This window comes from Triturus cristatus, chromosome 10 (genome assembly GCF_964204655.1).
Source record: "Triturus cristatus chromosome 10, aTriCri1.1, whole genome shotgun sequence".
Classification (NCBI taxonomy): Eukaryota; Metazoa; Chordata; class Amphibia; order Caudata; family Salamandridae; genus Triturus; species Triturus cristatus.
Genome location: NC_140593.1, coordinates 111,698,378 through 111,720,274, shown reverse-complemented (window position 1 = coordinate 111,720,274; position 21,897 = coordinate 111,698,378). Strand labels below are relative to the sequence as shown.

At 47.8% G+C, this 21,897-nt stretch overlaps 1 protein-coding gene across 3 annotated transcripts in view; it reads right to left on the bottom strand.

Moving 5' to 3' along the window:
- The window catches only part of RBMS3 (RNA binding motif single stranded interacting protein 3), a 1,484,785-nt gene that overhangs the window by 535,743 nt on the left and 927,145 nt on the right, over positions 1-21,897 (bottom strand). For all 3 annotated transcript variants that reach the window (XM_085630564.1, XM_085630565.1, XM_085630566.1), the window contains exon 5: positions 5,169-5,326. In XM_085630564.1, coding sequence (XP_085486690.1) covers positions 5,169-5,326 — 158 coding nt within the window. The remainder of the gene's footprint in view (positions 1-5,168; positions 5,327-21,897) is intronic.

Genomic DNA, 21,897 nt, shown 5'->3' with positions numbered 1-21,897 from the left:
CAGTCTCTCTGAGTACCGGTGAAACCAGAGAACCAGCAAATGGGCTTTGTGGTATGAAGATGGCCTTCCTGCAAAGCCCCGTCTTCTCGCTCACCCCTCATGGCTACCATATGTGTTCCACCCGCCCTGTCTCCGGCACTGCGCGACACAAAGCCTATGTGGCCTCCTAGACTTGACAGCCACCATATTGCATTCTGCATTGGGACCGTCTTAACTCATTACAATGCGCTCTGTGTCTTAAAATGAAATTGCCACCACCGTATGATGCAGGCATAACAGGACCCGACAGCGGGCGCCTGCAGCGAAAGCGACAACAGACCCTTGACTGCGCTCCCGCTTCCAGGGACAATGGGCTCCCAGGGACGCCGCTCCACACCATCCGCTTAGTTAAGTCTGAATGGAGCCACAGAGGCCGATATAAGTGGATTTCTTTGTGTCTGAGGAAGCAGCTTCACTCCACTTGACATGGCATTGAAAACAGCATTATTCCACCCCGAGGATTACCTCGAAGACAACCAGGGAAGGTTACAAAGAAACTGGTAAAAATGAAGTGGGCAGAGTTAGCAGCCATTTCAGTGTTCCGAGAGCCCTTACTCGCCTCAGCTCAAAAAGAACAATGCTCTGGTGTGGCAGCATTTTGGAGGGAGCGTGTGATGAATTAATTTGCCTGTTCAGAATGTTGTGGCTTACCAGAGAGGCGCGAGAGCCTAGTAGCCTTATCCCCTTTCTAAAGCTGCAGGACCTGAGGGCTCCAAACTCCGATTTGGTGGTTATCAGGGCTGTAGTCGGAGCCGACCATGATTACCAAAGGCATGAAATGGGGGCTCGCTCCTCGCTGGGTTTACAACATGCCTATTGCCTACCCAAGAACAAGCGTGCTGTGATTTTATCACTATTATAATGAATGAATGAATGAATACGCATTTGTATAGCCCATGGCTACCCACGGGCATCTCAGCACTTACTGTGACGCCTCACTCAGCAGGCACAAATCAGGAGAGAAGGAAGGTTTTCAGCTGTTTCCTGAAGCTAAAATAGTTAGGTTCCAGGCGGATATGCTCAGGAATTCGGTTCATCGTAGGGGATATCGTACTTTTTACCAACCTTTTCTGCTGCCATGTAGTTGCTTTTGCGAGGTAGATGACATAACCTGTGTCAGGACTCAGGTGGCTTAGATTGTCCCAAAGTGGTGGATTTTTGGCACTGTGAGAACTCAACAGTTGATCTGCACCAACATATTGTGCATGCGTAATCGGCTGCATTTGCCAAACTACAAGAGTATACGAGTCCAAGTCGTAAAAATAGTCAAAGGACTGGTTCCAAAAGCTGCCCCACATATATTTCAGATACGGCCAGATGTACTAAGGTAAGTGTTTGCGATTACCAAACAGCAATTTTTTGCCATTCGCTATGGTAATCGCAAACAGCAATGCACAAATGTGTGTTTAACACATTTTGCGATTCCCAGTATTCATGAGGTAGGTTTCCGTTTGCGACCCATTGGAAAACGCAAAAATCACAGGGATGGTGGCCTGATGGGCTCAGCAGACCAACATGTCTGTGAGTGCTTTTCAATAAAGCGTTTTTTTTTAAAAATGCAGCACGTTTTCCTTAAGGGCAAATGGGATGCGTTTCAAAAAGAAAAATGTGAAGTTTTCTTTTCATTTTTATAAGGTTACGAAATCTTAAAAAATTCTCTTCAGCACATTCTGAATCACTTTTCTTATACTTTGATCACTATGAATTTCATGGTTTTCAAAAGGGTCACTGCTATTATAAAATGTTTTTACAAACATTCACAAAGGGGAAGGTTGCGAATGGGCAAAATGCAACTGCATTTCAGTCGCAATTCATTCACACATACCGATGCGATTTGGTATTAGGAAGGGACACCCTAAACATGCCCCTTCCTAATACCCAATCGCAAACCCCTTTTGTGATTCAGTAACACGTTACCGATTTTCAAATTGGGCCTTTGTACATTAAAAAAACCTTTTTTGTGTTTGCAAACAGCCCGATTCTGCATTTGTGAACGAAAAAAAAGCTTTGTGCACTGACCCATCATTCTTATAGGGGCAAATGGCTTAATTTATGAGTGAAAATTCTTTTACGATTTACTTTTGCCATTTACACTCATAAATCAACGTACTCATGCATAACATTACCACAGGAAGGTTTGGTATTACTTCAGAGTAAACATGCTCCCCACAGTATCAAACGTCGCGGATGTGCCCAGAAGCGTAAGCAGTGCCAGGCTTTTCTTAGTCACTCTCTGTCTGATGCTGTCAGAGACACTCACACTTAAGCCCTTTCTGAGCCCAGTTTACAACTAGCGAAGTTTGGCCTCCGTGTCACGATACAAGGGATTATGTCGTTCGGAGACACACAACCCAATAACCATTTCAATAGAACCAGAACTAAATTTTGGCTCATGCTTTTCTGGTTTGCTTCCAAATTCAAAATTCACCATTTTTTTTTTTAAACAAACTTTATTGACTTTTATTATCAATCAACTAAACCACAGATCCTGATACAAATAGATTCAGGCCTTAGTCTTAGCAATATATCACATTGCCCATCTTTCATTACCCCTCAGCTATGGATCCAATCTTTCCTTTTCCATGTTCATTGTCCTATGGGGATAGTGTTGCGCTGGCCTCGTGCTCCACCCCCTCCCGCACATAACCCAACAAAACAGCTAACTAGATCCCCTTCTCCCCCCCCACCCCGCACAGCTGCCTCCCAGTATTCACAGTTAATACAATAGGAATATCTAAATGTTGGCACTGTAAGAGTTCTGGGACGAGGTGGCCAAACTCAACGACTTTGGTCCTGGTTTATTGGGGATTTGATAGACGTGACCTGAGAAACCGGTCTGAATACTGTAGTCTTAGTGTCTGACATCACGGTTAGGAGGGTGAGGCCATGACTTTATTACTTTATCAAGTTAGTTATGTCTTTATTTCTGTATTTCGTTAACGCTCTGATGGACATCTTGCCATAAATTTGGGGCACTCAGATTACAGACAGTAGAAAGGAAATTTAATATGCAGTAAAATTGAGGTAATAACCAGATTGTTAGACTACAATCGGGTGTCAATTGGTATGAAACACAACATTCTTTGATGCTTGATGCAGGTCCAATCCTAGCAAAGGCTTAATTAAAGAATTTGGTTTTCAGAGGTTTCCTGATTTTGGTGTTAATTAGGTTCAGCTCTGAGTGAGGGGTCTATAGCATTCCAGAGTTTTTGACCCAACACTGCCAAGCTCTAGCCTGTACTTTTCTGTCAGTTGAAGCTGTGACGAGGAATCAAGTGTGATGATGCTGACCTTAAAGATGGACTACTTATTATAAGACGTTTGTTCCAATATGACCTTTAGATGATGCAAAACGACTTGAATTGAATCCTTGCTCCCACTGGAAGTCAGTGGAATCCTTCAGAGCCGGTTTGTTAATGGCAAATTTACTTAGATCTAGACATAGCATGGGGCTTGGTTTTGTCAGTCAGAGTCTTTGGCAACCCTGTGTAGATCACAATGCAGTAGACACAGCGTCCCAAAACAAGCCATCGTGTCAGTTTGAGTGATTGATGAGTTTGTAGGAGACGAAAGATGTTGCAAGGCAGGAAGAGTTCTAAATGACCCCCTTGACCATAGCGTTGCTAAGCTCAAAGGTGAAAGAAACCTAATTTGCTACCTGATTGACCATAGTGCCATGTGGATAGTTTGTTGGAAGGCCCGTAGGCCTAATTCCAATTAACATGATGTAAGATAAGATAAGATAAGATAAGATAAGATAAGATAAGATAAGATAATGGGGAATTCCCTTCCGATCCCCATTAGAGGACTTCAGAACCATCTGGCTTTTCGAAAGGCTATAAAGACCTGGCTCTTTTCGGCGTAATTGTTTCTGTTTATTGGAGTGGTCGTTAGGCACTTGTTCTTTGGGTAGTGCTGGGACGCCCCGTCGCTGGGGCAGCTATGCGCTGTATAAATTCATAAATAAATAAATAACATAAATAACATAACATATCTGAATGCAGGATTTCAAATATTTAACAAGCTCCAAACCAAAGAGGCAACGAAAAGAGCAAACTCTGCAATGGTCTCTTAACGAGAGAGAACTTGACACTTATCACAGAGGAAGGAAGGGAGTCCCTGATAGTAAAAGCATCTCTAGAACAAGAACAATTAGATTTTTGAACTCTTTGACATTAGTAACCTTGAGTGTTAAGTGCACCTATTTATTTTGCCTCCAGAGCCACCAGAGACGTATACAGCCATGTATCATGGTATACTAACGTGTTCATGGGTGAAGCAAGATTTGTTCAATCTAAAGTTTGAAAATTGAGCAGTCCAGCCACCGTGGGTGCCATCTCTGTGGCAATGTCAGAAGAAGACCCGTCATAGACTAAAATCATTAACATGGCACAGCTGTATTTACCCTGGAAGGTGGGAGCCACCTTGGGGGGTATTAAAATACATGGTAGCAATGGCACCATGCTGTTTGCAGCATGGGGTAATTGCCGCCAACATAAGCGGGTACTGGTAACGCTCTTCCTACGTCTGGATCCATTTCCGCACCTACACCTCAAGGGTCTCTGACACACTGGACATTATGCCTCAGCTTGTCGGGGACAATGTTATGCTGTTCGGAGAAAGAACATAAAGCAACACTTGACGAGCTTCCCCTGCACTGAAACTACTGAAAAAGATAGCAAAACAGTCATGTTAAATATGGTAATGACAGGCATGATGGTAAAACCAGTGAAGGCTCTGCAATCGTTGCATTGGCCCTCACCGCCATCTTTAAAGAGCAGAGGAACGCCGGGGAGGACAGAAGGATTTTCCATATTTTAATGGTGAAATTCTACTTCCTGGCCTACTAAAAAGGAGAGCCTTTGCTCTACTGGCAGCCCAGACAAAGGTTAAACTTAGGTTGCTTTTATGTTCGAATCCCTTCAGGTTTAGGACTAGCCAGGACCAAAAGACCAGAGGCCATGTTTCCAGACGATGTAGCGGTCGGCCATTTTACATCGCAGCAATGTAACACTGCATTATACACGTTGTCGCTTTCGTATGGTCAAGATGACCTTCCACACGTAAGAAAGAGGAAATTAAAGAGTGAAAAAGGCAGACACTGACACTATAATCACAAAGGGACTCACCTTGCAAATCCCACTCCTCTGCTAACTCCACTGGCGTCTCGTAATATCCGGGTGGAAATGACGTGTCCGAAGGGTTTCAGCATGTTCTCCAGTTCCTGCTCGTCCATGGAAATGGGTAAATTCGAGATGTACAGGTTTGTGGGGTCTTGCTCCTGTTGCTAAGGTAAACAAGAACATGTTGGTTAGACTCAGTATTGTAAATCACGCTAAAAAGCATTTATAAATGACTGGATTTTCTGGCCAGTATAATCATTTTTGAAAAACAAAGTAAATTGATATTTATAACCTCAACGAACAGTCTAAACACAACATTGGTTAAACATGGTTAAGCACCTAGATTTAATGGGCATAGGTACAGGCCTAGTGGTATTTAACCAATAAATGCGGATTTAAAGGGAATCAGACCTAATCATATGGACAGAATTAATATACCTGTACGTCTTCGTTAAATCTGGGACACTGGAATTATGAGGCAGAAGAGGGCCAAATCATGCGGCAGGGTTCACTAAATTATGTGGCATGAAAAGGCAAATTATGCTGCGTAATGCGACACACTTTGTGATGGTATTAATCATATTTGGGCATTTTTACACTAGTTAACACTGTCTGGGCATACGCTCAATCGGTGAGTTGCATCTCATAAGTCCTAGGTTAACAAACAAATATAGCAATAAGCAACAGAAGGGTGGCCTGTCAACCTTTGCACAGGGCCTTCCACAACGCGGCAACATGCGTCGCTGCATGTTAGTAACGTTTGAGCTAGAAACAATTTTTTGTTAAAATCTGCCTATTATGCAGCACATGAATTATGTGGCAAATCCACAATTATGCGAAAAACTTGACTGCTACGCAATCACATATATCCAGTGGCCCTGCCTTAAATTAAGGTCACCTTTTTATAAAGTGCAACTAAACTGCAAGGCTGTAAGCACACTGTACACCAGAACAACCCCTTACAAATTCGGTACGCAGTCATATGCCAACAGAAAAATTATTCCACAATAGTCTGTGCAGAAAACATGAATGGGTAGATGTCAAAGAGTGATATGGAAAGATATAGCTGAGAGACAGCAAAGGTGTTTTCAAAAAGGAAATATTGGAGGAGTGAGGCATACGTTTGCAGAAAAAGAAGACAAAACTAACAACAGATTGGGAAGTCTTAGAAAATTAGCACTGGAAAAGCGAATAGGTCAAGCTTTGGCTGCCAGCCTTTTGGTTTTGTCAGTGCTTGTTTTCTTCTGTCATTGTTTATGCTAAACTTAAATGTTGGAAAAGCTGCCAGGCCCTCATTAATCTAAAAAACACTTGGCAGCAACGTTTTTTGGTCTCAAATAGAGCACATTGTCATAGCAGTCCTTGGCTCTGAAGGGAACTACTTTGTGGGAGGATATGCTTCGTGTGAAAGGGTAGAATGCGGTCCCTCACAGTGAAGTTCGACAGCGGCAAAGATGGGCTGACCCACTGCCCCATTGTAGGAGAGTAGGGTCTGCTATCCTATGGTCACCCCAAATTTTTGCTTTTTGCTGCACTGGTTTTTGACATATTGAGGCTGTGGGCCTGCCAATCAGACGCCCAGCCTGCTGTTCTCTCTACTAAATTAAAACTATGCACCCTAGGTGCATAACCAATTGGAAGTGGATCACCCTGTCAGCCCCTGTACCAGTGTACACTAGGTACCCAGGGCATTGGTGTACCCAAGGCCTGCCAGGGGCTGAAGCATGTATTATGCCACCCCAGGCTTGGCCTAACAATTTGACACAACTGGCTGATCACTCAGCTGGGGTAAGTTGGTGTAACCACCTCTTACTTAGGTGTAGTATACCTATACCTAACCTTAAATGGGACACATGATAACCTATAAGTCACTCCTATGGCAGGCCTTAACAATCCTGAAGGCAGAGTGCTTGGTTCCATGTGAGATGGTGCTCTGGCATGAGCTGAGCCTGTCTGCAGTGGTCGGAACAACTTCCTTCTACTGTTTCCAGATATCGTCATACCATATACTCTTAAGTGCATTATGAACCTCACGGTTAAATGCTATCTTTGGTTTGGCTTTATCAAAACATGTCGAGTAAGGTGTCATACGAATTGGAATACTAACCCCTCGCCAATTCTGGCGACGGGGTTAGCATTCCACCCTTCTAGAGGGACACGACATGTACAGTACCTGAAACCCGGGTAAAATCAGACATAGCCTCAGCTCCACAAAATGGATGCTGCCACCACAGACACAAGTCTGCCCTCCTGCTGCTGGGAGTCCTTCCAGCTTGGGAGGTGTGGACAAAGGGTGTCCTGCCAGGGGAGGTGCATGCACCACCCCAGACAGGATTTTGTGTATTGGTCAGGTAGGGCTTGAAAGAAACCAGACATGCCTGTGGCTCACAAGGAGCCTCGGTGCATATGCCAGTTCAAACCGGTCCTGGGGCACACCAGTCCGGGGCCTGGGGCGAGCTGGACAAAGGATTGGGGGTGTAACCACCCCCCTTCCTGGTCCCACCCTTAGGGAGGGACCTAGCAGGTAGTCCGGCCCCTAGAATCCGCTTAAAGGTAGGAGCTGTGTCCTAAGACTTCAGACATCCTGGAATCAACTTGAAACTAAGAAGAAGACGGGAACTTCGACGTTCTGCTGCACAGAAGACTGAAGGAAATCTCCCCTGTGGTCAGGGAGTGACCACCTTGCTAACGCAAGCACCATCCAGCGAATCAACGTCTGCTTTGCCGCCGCCTCCCGCCGGAGCCCGAGTCCAGAGACTGACAAGACCTGGACCTCCAGACCTCTCACCGCCCGATCCACAGTCCCTGAAAAGAGGAGACCCGTGGAGGCACCGAGACACGTGGAGCCAGCCATCTTGAAACGACCACGACAAGCTGACAAGTGCAACAACCGAGGCTCCCTCCAAGTTGTGCTTTGGGATCTGAGAAGCCCAACACCCGAGCAGCATCTGCACCAAAGGTGAGCCCTCCAGCATCTCCACGATCTGCGTGGGGCCCTTCTGCATTTTGCCACTCAACGCGCCTAACCGGTTGCTGGCCCGCTGGCTGGTAGCCATCTTGGCGACGAACTTTACAAAATACACTGCTGGTCTGGTTGCTCCAGACTGGCCCTTGCTCCCCTCCAAAGGAGCAGTCCTTCTGACCTTGCTGGTCAGAACCATCAGCTTATTTCATCTCCTACAACAATTGCTTTTTCCAAGGCTTGTTTGCTTCGATCAAGTCGCCGACACCGCTGACAGCGAGAGCCTGCATGGGACAGCTCGTGAACTGACTCCTGGACGTCGTCGACCTCCAGGGACCACGTGACTGCAGAGACAAGCTACACCTTTCTTCCTGTTTGCACCCGACATTGCCTGGTACCCACCTGGTGCCACGCTGGTCACTGGCTAGTGACTGTGAACACTGTCCCCTCTGCTTACAGGTCTTCAACATCTCCGATCCACTCTTGGATCCACTGCATCCCTCCCGGACCGACCGCCTGCAGCATCTTTATCCTCAGGCTCCACGGAACAGATAGAAGAAACCCGACGCACTTCGAGGCCTATGCACCCGCTTCCTGTGGGTGAGGTAAAGCTGGCACACCTGTGCCCAAGTGTAGTATTACATCTCTAGTGCCTGTGTTCCAAATCTTGAGTTCCTAGTCCATCCGGAAGATCCTTTTTGCAGTAACTTTGTACTTTTTACGCACCCATTGAAACCTATGGGAGCACGCGTGTGACTATTTGCTCTGCACACGCCACCCGTGGACCTCCTGGTCACTAACTGAAGTTAGCTCCTTGTAGGCCCAGCGATTCTAGAGGCCCTAGGCCTTTTCCCTTTTCTGTTCGTGGTACTTATACCACTATTTTAGTATATGGTTTGAGCGGCCACCAGAGCCTAGCCATATAAAGTGCTACTTCTGTGTATTCTACTGTAATCTTGTTTGACGATTTGCGCTCCTGTGCTCATAAAGAGACTAGGGGTTACTTTGAGAAATAAATACATATATATTTTGAATATATATCTGTGTGGTGTCCTTTCATTGGTATAAAAGGGGGTTGCATTTGGTAAAACAGCTGGCTTAACACGCTTCACGAGTTTAGCCTCAAAGACTGCTTTGCCTACGCTACCACTAGGGCAGCTAGTCCGAAAAGGTTGACTTACAACCACACCATAAGGGTTGCTTGGCACGGTACAAGGTGATCACTTTAACTAGTGAGCATCATATACCAGGCCAACTTCTCACATTGGTGAGCAGCGGTTGGATTTGAGCTTGCTGTGTTTTACCATTGTAATCTCTTGGTTACCAATTGAAAGATCACATAGGTACCTGTAGGTACATATAAAACAAGATTAGATATACTTAAGTTCTTCTGAACTTAGTTGTTGTAGAGCAAAGGGAGTAGCACACCCTGACTACAACTACTAGATAGGTTTAGTAGGTAAACCCAAGTGTAGGTAGATTGCAACACATCCACCCACACTTAAGAGCAATGGCTGGGGCAGAGGGGTCCACTGTACCCATCTCTGTTGAGAGTGACCCCCAGAGGGCACCATCCATCTTTGCTACCCTTAATCAGAATGAGCTCAGGCATTTGGCAACTCTTAGAGGCCTTAAACAGCCCAAGAACCCTACCTCTGCTGAGCTCAGAGAACTCTTGCAAAATGATGAGAATCAGAGAGAGCTCAAGAAAGCTTCCCAGTTAGCCCCCTTAGGGACAGGAACAGGAGGCCCCCCTTCTGAAGATGCTACAGAGGTACCCAGTTCCAATAGTCACCCCTTAGATGGCAATAATACCACAGAGGATGAGAGTGATAAAGGGGCTGATACAGAAAGTAGTGAGGATGAAGGGAGAACTAGCCCAGTGCCAAGTGTTATACTTGGCCCAGCTAAACTAAGGCTATTGGGGACTGACAATGGGTTTACCCCATTGGATCTCCCCAGTGGACTTAACACAGGGCTTGGGAGGCAAAGGAATCGCTCAGGTGACTCCAATGCTTCTCATGGCTCTAGAGGCTCTCAAGGTCACTCCAGGAAAAGGATGACCACCCCTCAGAGGAGGGAACATGAGGCCAGAATGCAGGAAGCCCAGCTGAGGATCAGGAAGCAGGAGCTAGAAGTAGCCCTGATGGAAGAAAAACTGAACAAGGCTAGGCAACCTAGAGAGAGTGGGTCTATACCCACTGGTGGCAGCATTGTCCCTAAGGACAAAGATAGGGTCTTTGATAATAGGAACCTGTCTAAGGTTGTGCCCCCCTACAAAAGTGGGGATGACATCCACAAATGGATAACTGCTCTTGAGAGAGCCTGCAAAGTACAGCAGGTTCCTGAAGACCAGTGGGCAGCAATCCTCTGGCTCTCCTTTGAAGGAAGAGGCAGAGACAGACTCCTCACTGTTAGAGAAGAGGATGTCAGAAACTACAGAGTCCTGAAGAGTGTTCTGGTAGATGGGTTAGGCTTAACCACTGAACAGTACAGGTTAATGTTCAGAGACACCCAAAAGACACAGACTCAGGACTGGTCTGAATATGTTGAATGTGCCACTAAGGCTTTGGAGGGTTGGTTGCTGGGAAGTAAGGTATCTGATTTTACAGGATTGTATAATTTGATGATGAGAGAACAGATTTTAAATAACTGTCAAAACCAGCAACTGCATCAACACTTGGTTGACTCTGATCTGACCTCTCCCCAAGAATTGGGAAAGAAGGCAGACAAATGGGTCAGAACCAGGGTTAAGTAAAAGAACCAGAACCAGGGCCAAGGGGGTGATCAGAAGAAAACAGACCAAAAGGGTGGAGATCAGAAACCTAAAGACCAGAAGTTTTCAGCAGGGCCCCAAACTACTGCTAAGGAGGGTGGGTCCCAACAGTCCAAAAAGAAGAAAGAAGGTCAGAAGAAACCCTGGTGCAATCATTGCAAAAATACAACTCACTGGACTAGTGATTGCAAAAAGGGTGGAGCCCCCAACACTGTTGCCCCTAAGGCACCTGCTCCCAGTACTACTGTTAGCAGTGTTGGTCGCCAGACAAAGGGTGTAGTGGGAATCACTATGGGAACTGAAGGAGATTCTGACTTAGACAGAACCCTGACACAGGCAGTCTTGATCTGTGATGGGGACATTGATTTGTCCCTGACTGTGAGCCCCAGTAACCTGGGCAAGTACAGACAGACTCCTTTAATAAACGAAAAAGTGGCTCAAGCCTACAGGGACACATGTGCCAGTGTCACTATGGTGACACCAGGCTTTGTGGACCCTGGACAGTACATACCAGGTGAGAACTACCTGGTGACCAATGCCAGCAATGCCACTACTTCACATAGTGTGGCAGTTGTTAACTTCTCATGGGGAGGGGTAACTGGCCTCAAAAGGGTTGTGGTTAGTGCAGACCTCCCAGTAGAATGTTTGTTGGGCAATGACCTAGAGAGTTCTCTATGGTCAGAAGTGGAGTACAGGACTCATGCAGAGATGTTAGGTATATCATCACATGTCCTTGCTGTGACCAGGTCACAGGCCAAAAAGTGCCTCACTGAACCTCAGGTCTTGGATCCTGGAACAATGGACCAAGCACCTACCAAGAAGAAGAACAGGAGGGTCAAGGCTGTGCCTTCCCCCCTGCCTCAGAGTGATGATCAGCCTTCCCAGGAAGCTGATCTAGAGGACCCTGAAGGAACTGTCCCTGAAGAGCTTGAACCTGATCAGGTTGAGTTTCTGGGGACAGGGGGACCTTCAAGGGCTGACTTGAGGCAGGCTCAGTTATCCTGTCCCTCTCTTGAACCCCTCAGACAGCTGGCTGCTGCTGAGGCTGCTGGGAATGCTCAAGGTACCCATAAAGTGTATTGGGATGACGGGCTCCTTTATTCAGAGGCTAGAGACCCCAAGCCTGGTGCTCCCAGGAGGTTGGTTATACCTCTGCAATTTAGGGGCTTCCTTCTTACCTTGGCCCATGATATTCCTTTAGCAGGACACTTAGGCCAGAACAAGACCTGGGACAGACTTGTCCCTCACTTTCACTGGCCTCATATGAATGAAGATACAAAGGAGTTTTGTCGCTCCTGTGTTACCTGCCAAGCCAGTGGCAAATCAGGTGGCACAACAAAGGCCCCCCTAATACCACTACCTGTGGTGGGGGTCCCCTTTGAAAGAGTGGGAATAGATATAGTGGGTCCCATGGATCCTCCCACTGCATCTGGGCACAGATTTATACTGGCGGTAGTGGATCATGCCACCAGGTATCCAGAGGCAATTCCCCTTAGGACCACTACAGCACCTGTCGTGGCCAGGGCCCTGCTGGGAGTATTCTCCAGAGTGGGGTTTCCTAAGGAGGTAGTATCTGACAGAGGTACCAACTTTATGTCAGGATACTTAACAGCTATGTGGAAGGAATGTGGTGTCAACTACAAGTTCACCACCCCTTATCACCCACAATGCAATGGGCTTGTTGAGAGATTCAACAAGACCCTAAAGGGTATGATCAAAGGATTACCTGAAAAGCTCAGGCGAAGATGGGACATCCTTCTACCCTGCCTTCTGTTTGCTTACAGAGAGGTCCCACAAAAAGGAGTTGGCTACAGCCCCTTTGAATTATTGTTTGGGCACCCTGTAAGAGGCCCACTGTGTTTAGTGAAGGAAGGATGGGAGTTACCTCTCAAAAAGCCTAAACAAGACATAGTGGACTATGTACTTGGTCTCCGCTCCAGGATGGCTGAGTATATGGAGAAGGCATCCAAAAACCTTGAGGCAAGCCAGGCCTTACAGAAAGCTTGGCATGACCAAAAGGCTGTCTTGGTTGAGTTTCAGCCAGGACAGAAGGTATGGGTGTTGGAGCCAGTGGCCCCAGCAGCACTCCAAGACAAATGGTCTGGACCCCATACAATCCTGGAAAAGAAGGGAGAGGTCACCTACTTGGTAGACCTAGGAACTCCCAGGAGTCCCCACAGGGTACTCCATGTTAACAGGCTTAAAGCATATGTTGACAGGGCAGACATGGGCTTGCTCATGGCTACAGATGAGGGACAGGAGGAAGAGAGTGACCCTCTCCCAGACCTGTTGTCTCAGAACCCTGAAGATGGCTCAGTTGAAGGAGTGACCCTTGGAGGCAACCTCACTGCCCATCAGCAGACTGAATGTAGACAGGTTCTACAATCATTTTCACATATGTTTTCCTTGATACCTAGTCAAACTGACTGGTGTACCCATGTGGTGGACACTGGTGACAGTCTGCCTGTAAAGAACAAGCTTTGCAGACAACCTGACCACGTCAGGGACTGTATAAAGGCTGAGGTACATAAAATGCTGGAATTAGGTGTCATTGAACCCTCAGAGAGCCCCTGGGCTAGCCCAGTGGTTCTGGTCCCCAAACCTCACACCAAAGATGGCAAGAGAGAGATGAGGTTCTGTGTGGATTACAGAGGACTCAATGCTGTCACCAGGACAGATGCACACCCTATTCCAAGGGCAGATGAGCTCATAGACAAACTAGCTTCTGCAAAGTTTTTGAGCACATTTGACTTAACAGCTGGCTATTGGCAAATCAGATTAGCTGAGGAGTCTAAGGCCAAAACAGCATTCTCAACCCCAGGTGGGCACTACCAGTTTGTGGTGATGCCCTTTGGTCTGAAGAATGCACCTGCCACCTTCCAAAGGCTGGTGAACCAAGTCCTTACTGGGTTGGATGACTTTTGCGCAGCATATCTTGATGACATTGCTGTCTTTAGCTCCACCTGGGAGGATCACCTGATCCACCTGAAGAAGGCTCTTGAGGCTCTGCAAAGGGCATGCCTCACGATCAAGGCTACTAAGTACCAGATAGGGCAGAGTAAGGTTGTATACTTGGGCCACCTTGTAGGTGGGGGCCAAGTTCAACCACTGGAGAGTAAGATACAATCCATCAAGGACTGGTCTCCTCCAACCACCCAGACTCAAGTTCGAGCTTTCTTGGGCTTGACTGGGTACTACAGGAAGTTTGTTAAGAACTATGGGTCCATTGTGACTCCTCTTAATGATCTGACATCCAAGAAGATGCCCAAAAAGGTTCAGTGGACAGTAAGCTGTCAAAAGGCATTTGATGACCTGAAGGAGGCCATGTGCTCTGCACCTATCCTGAAAAGTCCTGACTACTCCAAAGAGTTTATTGTCCAAACAGATGCTTCTGAGTTGGGTGTGGGAGCTGTGCTGTCACAACTTAATGTAGATGGTTAAGACCAACCCATTGCTTTTATTAGCAGAAGGTTGCCCCCAGAGAGAAGAATTGGTCAGCTATTGAGAGGGAGGCCTTTGCTGTGGTGTGGGCCCTGAAGAAGCTGAGGCCATACTTATTTGGCACTCACTTCAAGATTCAGACCGACCATAAGCCCCTCTTGTGGCTAAATCAGATGAAGGGTGAAAACCCCAAACTGCTTAGGTGGTCCATTTCCCTACAGGGGATGGACTTTACAGTGGAGCACCGGCCAGGTACTGACCACGGGAATGCAGATGGTCTCTCCAGGTACTTCCACTTAGGACATGAAGACGAGACTGGTCAAGGCTAGTTTAATGTCCCAGCGTTGGGGGGGGGGTTGTGTAGGAGAGTAGGGTCTGCTATCCTATGGTCACCCCAAATTTTTGCTTTTTGCTTCACTGGTTTTTGACATATTGAGGCTGTGGGCCTGCCAATCAGACCCCCAGCCTGCTGTTCTCTCTACTAAATTAAAACTATGCACCCTAGGTGCATAACCAATTGGAAGTGGATCACCCTGTCAGCCCCTGTACCAGTGTACACTAGGTACCCAGGGCATTGGTGTACCCAAGGCCTGCCAGGGGCTGAAGCATGTATTATGCCACCCCAGGCTTGGCCTAACAATTTGACACAACTGGCTGATCACTCAGCTGGGGTAAGTTGGTGTAACCACCTCTTACTTAGGTGTAGTATACCTATACCTAACCTTAAATGGGACACATGATAACCTATAAGTCACTCCTATGGCAGGCCTTAACAATCCTGAAGGCAGAGTGCTTGGTTCCATGTGAGATGGTGCTCTGGCATGAGCTGAGCCTGTCTGCAGTGGTCGGAACAACTTCCTTCTACTGTTTCCAGATATCGTCATACCATATACTCTTAAGTGCATTATGAACCTCGCGGTTAAATGCTATCTTTGGTTTGGCTTTATCAAAATATGTCGAGTAAGGTGTCATACGAATTGGAATACTAACCCCTCGCCAATTCTGGCGACGGGGTTAGCATTCCACCCTTCTAGAGGGACACGACATGTACAGTACCTGAAACCCGGGTAAAATCAGACATAGCCTCAGCTCCACAAAATGGATGCTGCCACCACAGACACAAGTCTGCCCTCCTGCTGCTGGGAGTCCTTCCAGCTTGAGAGGTGTGGACAAAGGGTTTCCTGCCAGGGGAGGTGCATGCACCACCCCAGACAGGATTTTGTGTATTGGTCAGGTAGGGCTTGAAAGAAACCAGACATGCCTGTGGCTCACAAGGAGCCTCGGTGCATATGCCAGTTCAAACCGGTCCTGGGGCACACCAGTCCCGGGCCTGGGGCGAGCTGGACAAAGGATTGGGGGTGTAACCACCCCCCTTCCTGGTCCCACCCTTAGGGAGGGACCTAGCAGGTAGTCCGGCCCCTAGAATCCGCTTAAAGGTAGGAGCTGTGTCCTAAGACTTCAGACATCCTGGAATCAACTTGAAACTAAGAAGAAGACGGGAACTTCGACGTTCTGCTGCACAGAAGACTGAAGGAAATCTCCCCTGTGGTCAGGGAGTGACCACCTTGCTAACGCAAGCACCATCCAGCGAATCAACATCTGCTTTGCCGCCGCCTCCCGCCGGAGCCCGAGTCCAGAGACTGATAAGACCTGGACCTCCAGACCTCTCACCGCCCGATCCACAGTCCCTGAAAAGAGGAGACCCGTGGAGGCACCGAGACACGTGGAGCCAGCCATCTTGAAACGACCACGACAAGCTGACAAGTGCAACAACCGAGGCTCCCTCCAAGTTGTGCTTTGGGATCTGAGAAGCCCAACACCCGAGCAGCATCTGCACCAAAGGTGAGCCCTCCAGCATCTCCACGATCTGCGTGGGGCCCTTCTGCATTTTGCCACTCAACGCGCCTAACCGGTTGCTGGCCCGCTGGCTGGTAGCCATCTTGGCGACGAACTTTACAAAATACACTGCTGGTCTGGTTGCTCCAGACTGGCCCTTGCTCCCCTCCAAAGGAGCAGTCCTTCTGACCTTGCTGGTCAGAACCATCAGCTTATTTCATCTCCTACAACAATTGCTTTTGCCAAGGCTTGTTTGCTTCGATCAAGTCGCCGACACCGCTGACAGCGAGAGCCTGCGTGGGACAGCTCGTGAACTGACTCCTGGACGTCGTCGACCTCCAGGGACCACGTGGCTGCAGAGACAAGCTACACCTTTCTTCCTGTTTGCACCCGACATTGCCTGGTACCCACCTGGTGCCACGCTGGTCACTGGCTAGTGACTGTGAACACTGTCCCCTCTGCTTACAGGTCTTCAACATCTCCGATCCACTCTTGGATCCACTGCATCCCTCCCGGACCGACCGCCTGCAGCATCTTTATCCTCAGGCTCCACGGAACAGATAGAAGAAACCCGACGCACTTCGAGGCCTATGCACCCGCTTCCTGTGGGTGAGGTAAAGCTGGCACACCTGTGCCCAAGTGTAGTATTACATCTCTAGTGCCTGTGTTCCAAATCTTGAGTTCCTAGTCCATCCGGAAGATCCTTTTTGCAGTAACTTTGTACTTTTTACGCACCCATTGAAACCTATGGGAGCACGCGTGTGACTATTTGCTCTGCACACGCCACCCGTGGACCTCCTGGTCACTAACTGAAGTTAGCTCCTTGTAGGCCCAGCGATTCTAGAGGCCCTAGGCCTTTTCCCTTTTCTGTTCGTGGTACTTATACCACTATTTTAGTATATGGTTTGAGCGGCCACCAGGGCCTAGCCATATAAAGTGCAACTTCTGTGTATTCTACTGTAATCTTGTTTGACGATTTGTGCTCCTGTGCTCATAAAGAGACTAGGGGTTACTTTGAGAAATAAATACATATATATTTTGAATATATATCTGTGTGGTGTCCTTTCATTGGTATAAAAGGGGGTTGCATTTGGTAAAACAGCTGGCTTAACACGCTTCACGAGTTTAGCCTCAAAGACTGCTTTGCCTACGCTACCACTAGGGCAGCTAGTCCGAAAAGGTTGACTTACAACCACACCATAAGGGTTGCTTGGCACGGTACAAGGTGATCACTTTAACTAGTGAGCATCATATACCAGGCCAACTTCTCACATTGGTGAGCAGCGGTTGGATTTGAGCTTGCTGTGTTTTACCATTGTAATCTCTTGGTTACCAATTGAAAGATCACATAGGTACCTGTAGGTACATATAAAACAAGATTAGATATACTTAAGTTCTACTGAACTTAGTTGTTGTAGAGCAAAGGGAGTAGCACACCCTGACTACAACTACTAGATAGGTTTAGTAGGTAAACCCAAGTGTAGGTAGATTGCAACACATCCACCCACACTTAAGAGCAATGGCTGGGGCAGAGGGGTCCACTGTACCCATCTCTGTTGAGAGTGACCCCCAGAGGGCACCATCCATCTTTGCTACCCTTAATCAGAATGAGCTCAGGCATTTGGCAACTCTTAGAGGCCTTAAACAGCCCAAGAACCCTACCTCTGCTGAGCTCAGAGAACTCTTGCAAAATGATGAGAATCAGAGAGAGCTCAAGAAAGCTTCCCAGTTAGCCCCCTTAGGGACAGGAACAGGAGGCCCCCCTTCTGAAGATGCTACAGAGGTACCCAGTTCCAATAGTCACCCCTTAGATGGCAATAATACCACAGAGGATGAGAGTGATAAAGGGGCTGATACAGAAAGTAGTGAGGATGAAGGGAGAACTAGCCCAGTGCCAAGTGTTATACTTGGCCCAGCTAAACTAAGGCTATTGGGGACTGACAATGGGTTTACCCCATTGGATCTCCCCAGTGGACTTAACACAGGGCTTGGGAGGCAAAGGAATCGCTCAGGTGACTCCAATGCTTCTCATGGCTCTAGAGGCTCTCAAGGTCACTCCAGGAAAAGGATGACCACCCCTCAGAGGAGGGAACATGAGGCCAGAATGCAGGAAGCCCAGCTGAGGATCAGGAAGCAGGAGCTAGAAGTAGCCCTGATGGAAGAAAAACTGAACAAGGCTAGGCAACCTAGAGAGAGTGGGTCTATACCCACTGGTGGCAGCATTGTCCCTAAGGACAAAGATAGGGTCTTTGATAATAGGAACCTGTCTAAGGTTGTGCCCCCCTACAAAAGTGGGGATGACATCCACAAATGGATAACTGCTCTTGAGAGAGCCTGCAAAGTACAGCAGGTTCCTGAAGACCAGTGGGCAGCAATCCTCTGGCTCTCCTTTGAAGGAAGAGGCAGAGACAGACTCCTCACTGTTAGAGAAGGGGATGTCAGAAACTACAGAGTCCTGAAGAGTGTTCTGGTAGATGGGTTAGGCTTAACCACTGAACAGTACAGGTTAATGTTTAGAGACACCCAAAAGACACAGACTCAGGACTGGTCTGAATATGTTGAATGTGCCACTAAGGCTTTGGAGGGTTGGTTGCTGGGAAGTAAGGTATCTGATTTTACAGGATTGTATAATTTGATGATGAGAGAACAGATTTTAAATAACTGTCAAAACCAGCAACTGCATCAACACTTGGTTGACTCTGATCTGACCTCTCCCCAAGAATTGGGAAAGAAGGCAGACAAATGGGTCAGAACCAGGGTTAAGCAAAAGAACCAGAACCAGGGCCAAGGGGGTGATCAGAAGAAAACAGACCAAAAGGGTGGAGATCAGAAACCTAAAGACCAGAAGTTTTCAGCAGGGCCCCAAACTACTGCTAAGGAGGGTGGGTCCCAACAGTCCAAAAAGAAGAAAGAAGGTCAGAAGAAACCCTGGTGGAATCATTGCAAAAATACAACTCACTGGACTAGTGATTGCAAAAAGGGTGGAGCCCCCAACACTGTTGCCCCTAAGGCACCTGCTCCCAGTACTACTGTTAGCAGTGTTGGTCCCCAGACAAAGGGTGTAGTGGGAATCACTATGGGAACTGAAGGAGATTCTGACTTAGACAGAACCCTGACACAGGCAGTCTTGATCTGTGATGGGGACATTGATTTGTCCCTGACTGTGAGCCCCAGTAACCTGGGCAAGTACAGACAGACTCCTTTAATAAACGAAAAAGTGGCTCAAGCCTACAGGGACACATGTGCCAGTGTCACTATGGTGACACCAGGCTTTGTGGACCCTGGACAGTACATACCAGGTGAGAACTACCTGGTGACCAATGCCAGCAATGCCACTACTTCACATAGTGTGGCAGTTGTTAACTTCTCATGGGGAGGGGTAACTGGCCTCAAAAGGGTTGTGGTTAGTGCAGACCTCCCAGTAGAATGTTTGTTGGGCAATGACCTAGAGAGTTCTCTATGGTCAGAAGTGGAGTACAGGACTCATGCAGAGATGTTAGGTATATCATCACATGTCCTTGCTGTGACCAGGTCACAGGCCAAAAAGTGCCTCACTGAACCTCAGGTCTTGGATCCTGGAACAATGGACCAAGCACCTACCAAGAAGAAGAACAGGAGGGTCAAGGCTGTGCCTTCCCCCCTGCCTCAGAGTGATGATCAGCCTTCCCAGGAAGCTGATCTAGAGGACCCTGAAGGAACTGTCCCTGAAGAGCTTGAACCTGATCAGGTTGAGTTTCTGGGGACAGGGGGACCTTCAAGGGCTGACTTGAGGCAGGCTCAGTTATCCTGTCCCTCTCTTGAACCCCTCAGACAGCTGGCTGCTGCTGAGGCTGCTGGGAATGCTCAAGGTACCCATAAAGTGTATTGGGATGAAGGGCTCCTTTATTCAGAGGCTAGAGACCCCAAGCCTGGTGCTCCCAGGAGGTTGGTTATACCTCTGCAATTTAGGGGCTTCCTTCTTACCTTGGCCCATGATATTCCTTTAGCAGGACACTTAGGCCAGAACAAGACCTGGGACAGACTTGTCCCTCACTTTCACTGGCCTCATATGAATGAAGATACAAAGGAGTTTTGTCGCTCCTGTGTTACCTGCCAAGCCAGTGGCAAATCAGGTGGCACAACAAAGGCCCCCCTAATACCACTACCTGTGGTGGGGGTCCCCTTTGAAAGGGTGGGAATAGATATAGTGGGTCCCATGGATCCTCCCACTGCATCTGGGCACAGATTTATACTGGTGGTAGTGGATCATGCCACCAGGTATCCAGAGGCAATTCCCCTTAGGACCACTACAGCACCTGTCGTGGCCAGGGCCCTGCTGGGAGTATTCTCCAGAGTGGGGTTTCCTAAGGAGGTAGTATCTGACAGAGGTACCAACTTTATGTCAGGATACTTAACAGCTATGTGGAAGGAATGTGGTGTCAACTACAAGTTCACCACCCCTTATCACCCACAATGCAATGGGCTTGTTGAGAGATTCAACAAGACCCTAAAGGGTATGATCAAAGGATTACCTGAAAAGCTCAGGCGAAGATGGGACATCCTTCTACCCTGCCTTCTGTTTGCTTACAGAGAGGTCCCACAAAAAGGAGTTGGCTACAGCCCCTTTGAATTATTGTTTGGGCACCCTGTAAGAGGCCCACTGTGTTTAGTGAAGGAAGGATGGGAGTTACCTCTCACAAAGCCTAAACAAGACATAGTGGACTATGTACTTGGTCTCCGCTCCAGGATGGCTGAGTATATGGAGAAGGCATCCAAAAACCTTGAGGCAAGCCAGGCCTTACAGAAAGCTTGGCATGACCAAAAGGCTGTCTTGGTTGAGTTTCAGCCAGGACAGAAGGTATGGGTGTTGGAGCCAGTGGCCCCAGCAGCACTCCAAGACAAATGGTCTGGACCCCATACAATCCTGGAAAAGAAGGGAGAGGTCACCTACTTGGTAGACCTAGGAACTCCCAGGAGTCCCCACAGGGTACTCCATGTTAACAGGCTTAAAGCATATGTTGACAGGGCAGACATGGGCTTGCTCATGGCTACAGATGAGGGACAGGAGGAAGAGAGTGACCCTCTCCCAGACCTGTTGTCTCAGAACCCTGAAGATGGCTCAGTTGAAGGAGTGACCCTTGGAGGCAACCTCACTGCCCATCAGCAGACTGAATGTAGACAGGTTCTACAATCATTTTCACATATGTTTTCCTTGATACCTAGTCAAACTGACTGGTGTACCCATGTGGTGGACACTGGTGACAGTCTGCCTGTAAAGAACAAGCTTTGCAGACAACCTGACCACGTCAGGGACTGTATAAAGGCTGAGGTACATAAAATGCTGGAATTAGGTGTCATTGAACCCTCAGAGAGCCCCTGGGCTAGCCCAGTGGTTCTGGTCCCCAAACCTCACACCAAAGATGGCAAGAGAGAGATGAGGTTCTGTGTGGATTACAGAGGACTCAATGCTGTCACCAGGACAGATGCACACCCTATTCCAAGGGCAGATGAGCTCATAGACAAACTAGCTTCTGCAAAGTTTTTGAGCACATTTGACTTAACAGCTGGCTATTGGCAAATCAGATTAGCTGAGGAGTCTAAGGCCAAAACAGCATTCTCAACCCCAGGTGGGCACTACCAGTTTGTGGTGATGCCCTTTGGTCTGAAGAATGCACCTGCCACCTTCCAAAGGCTGGTGAACCAAGTCCTTACTGGGTTGGATGACTTTTGCGCAGCATATC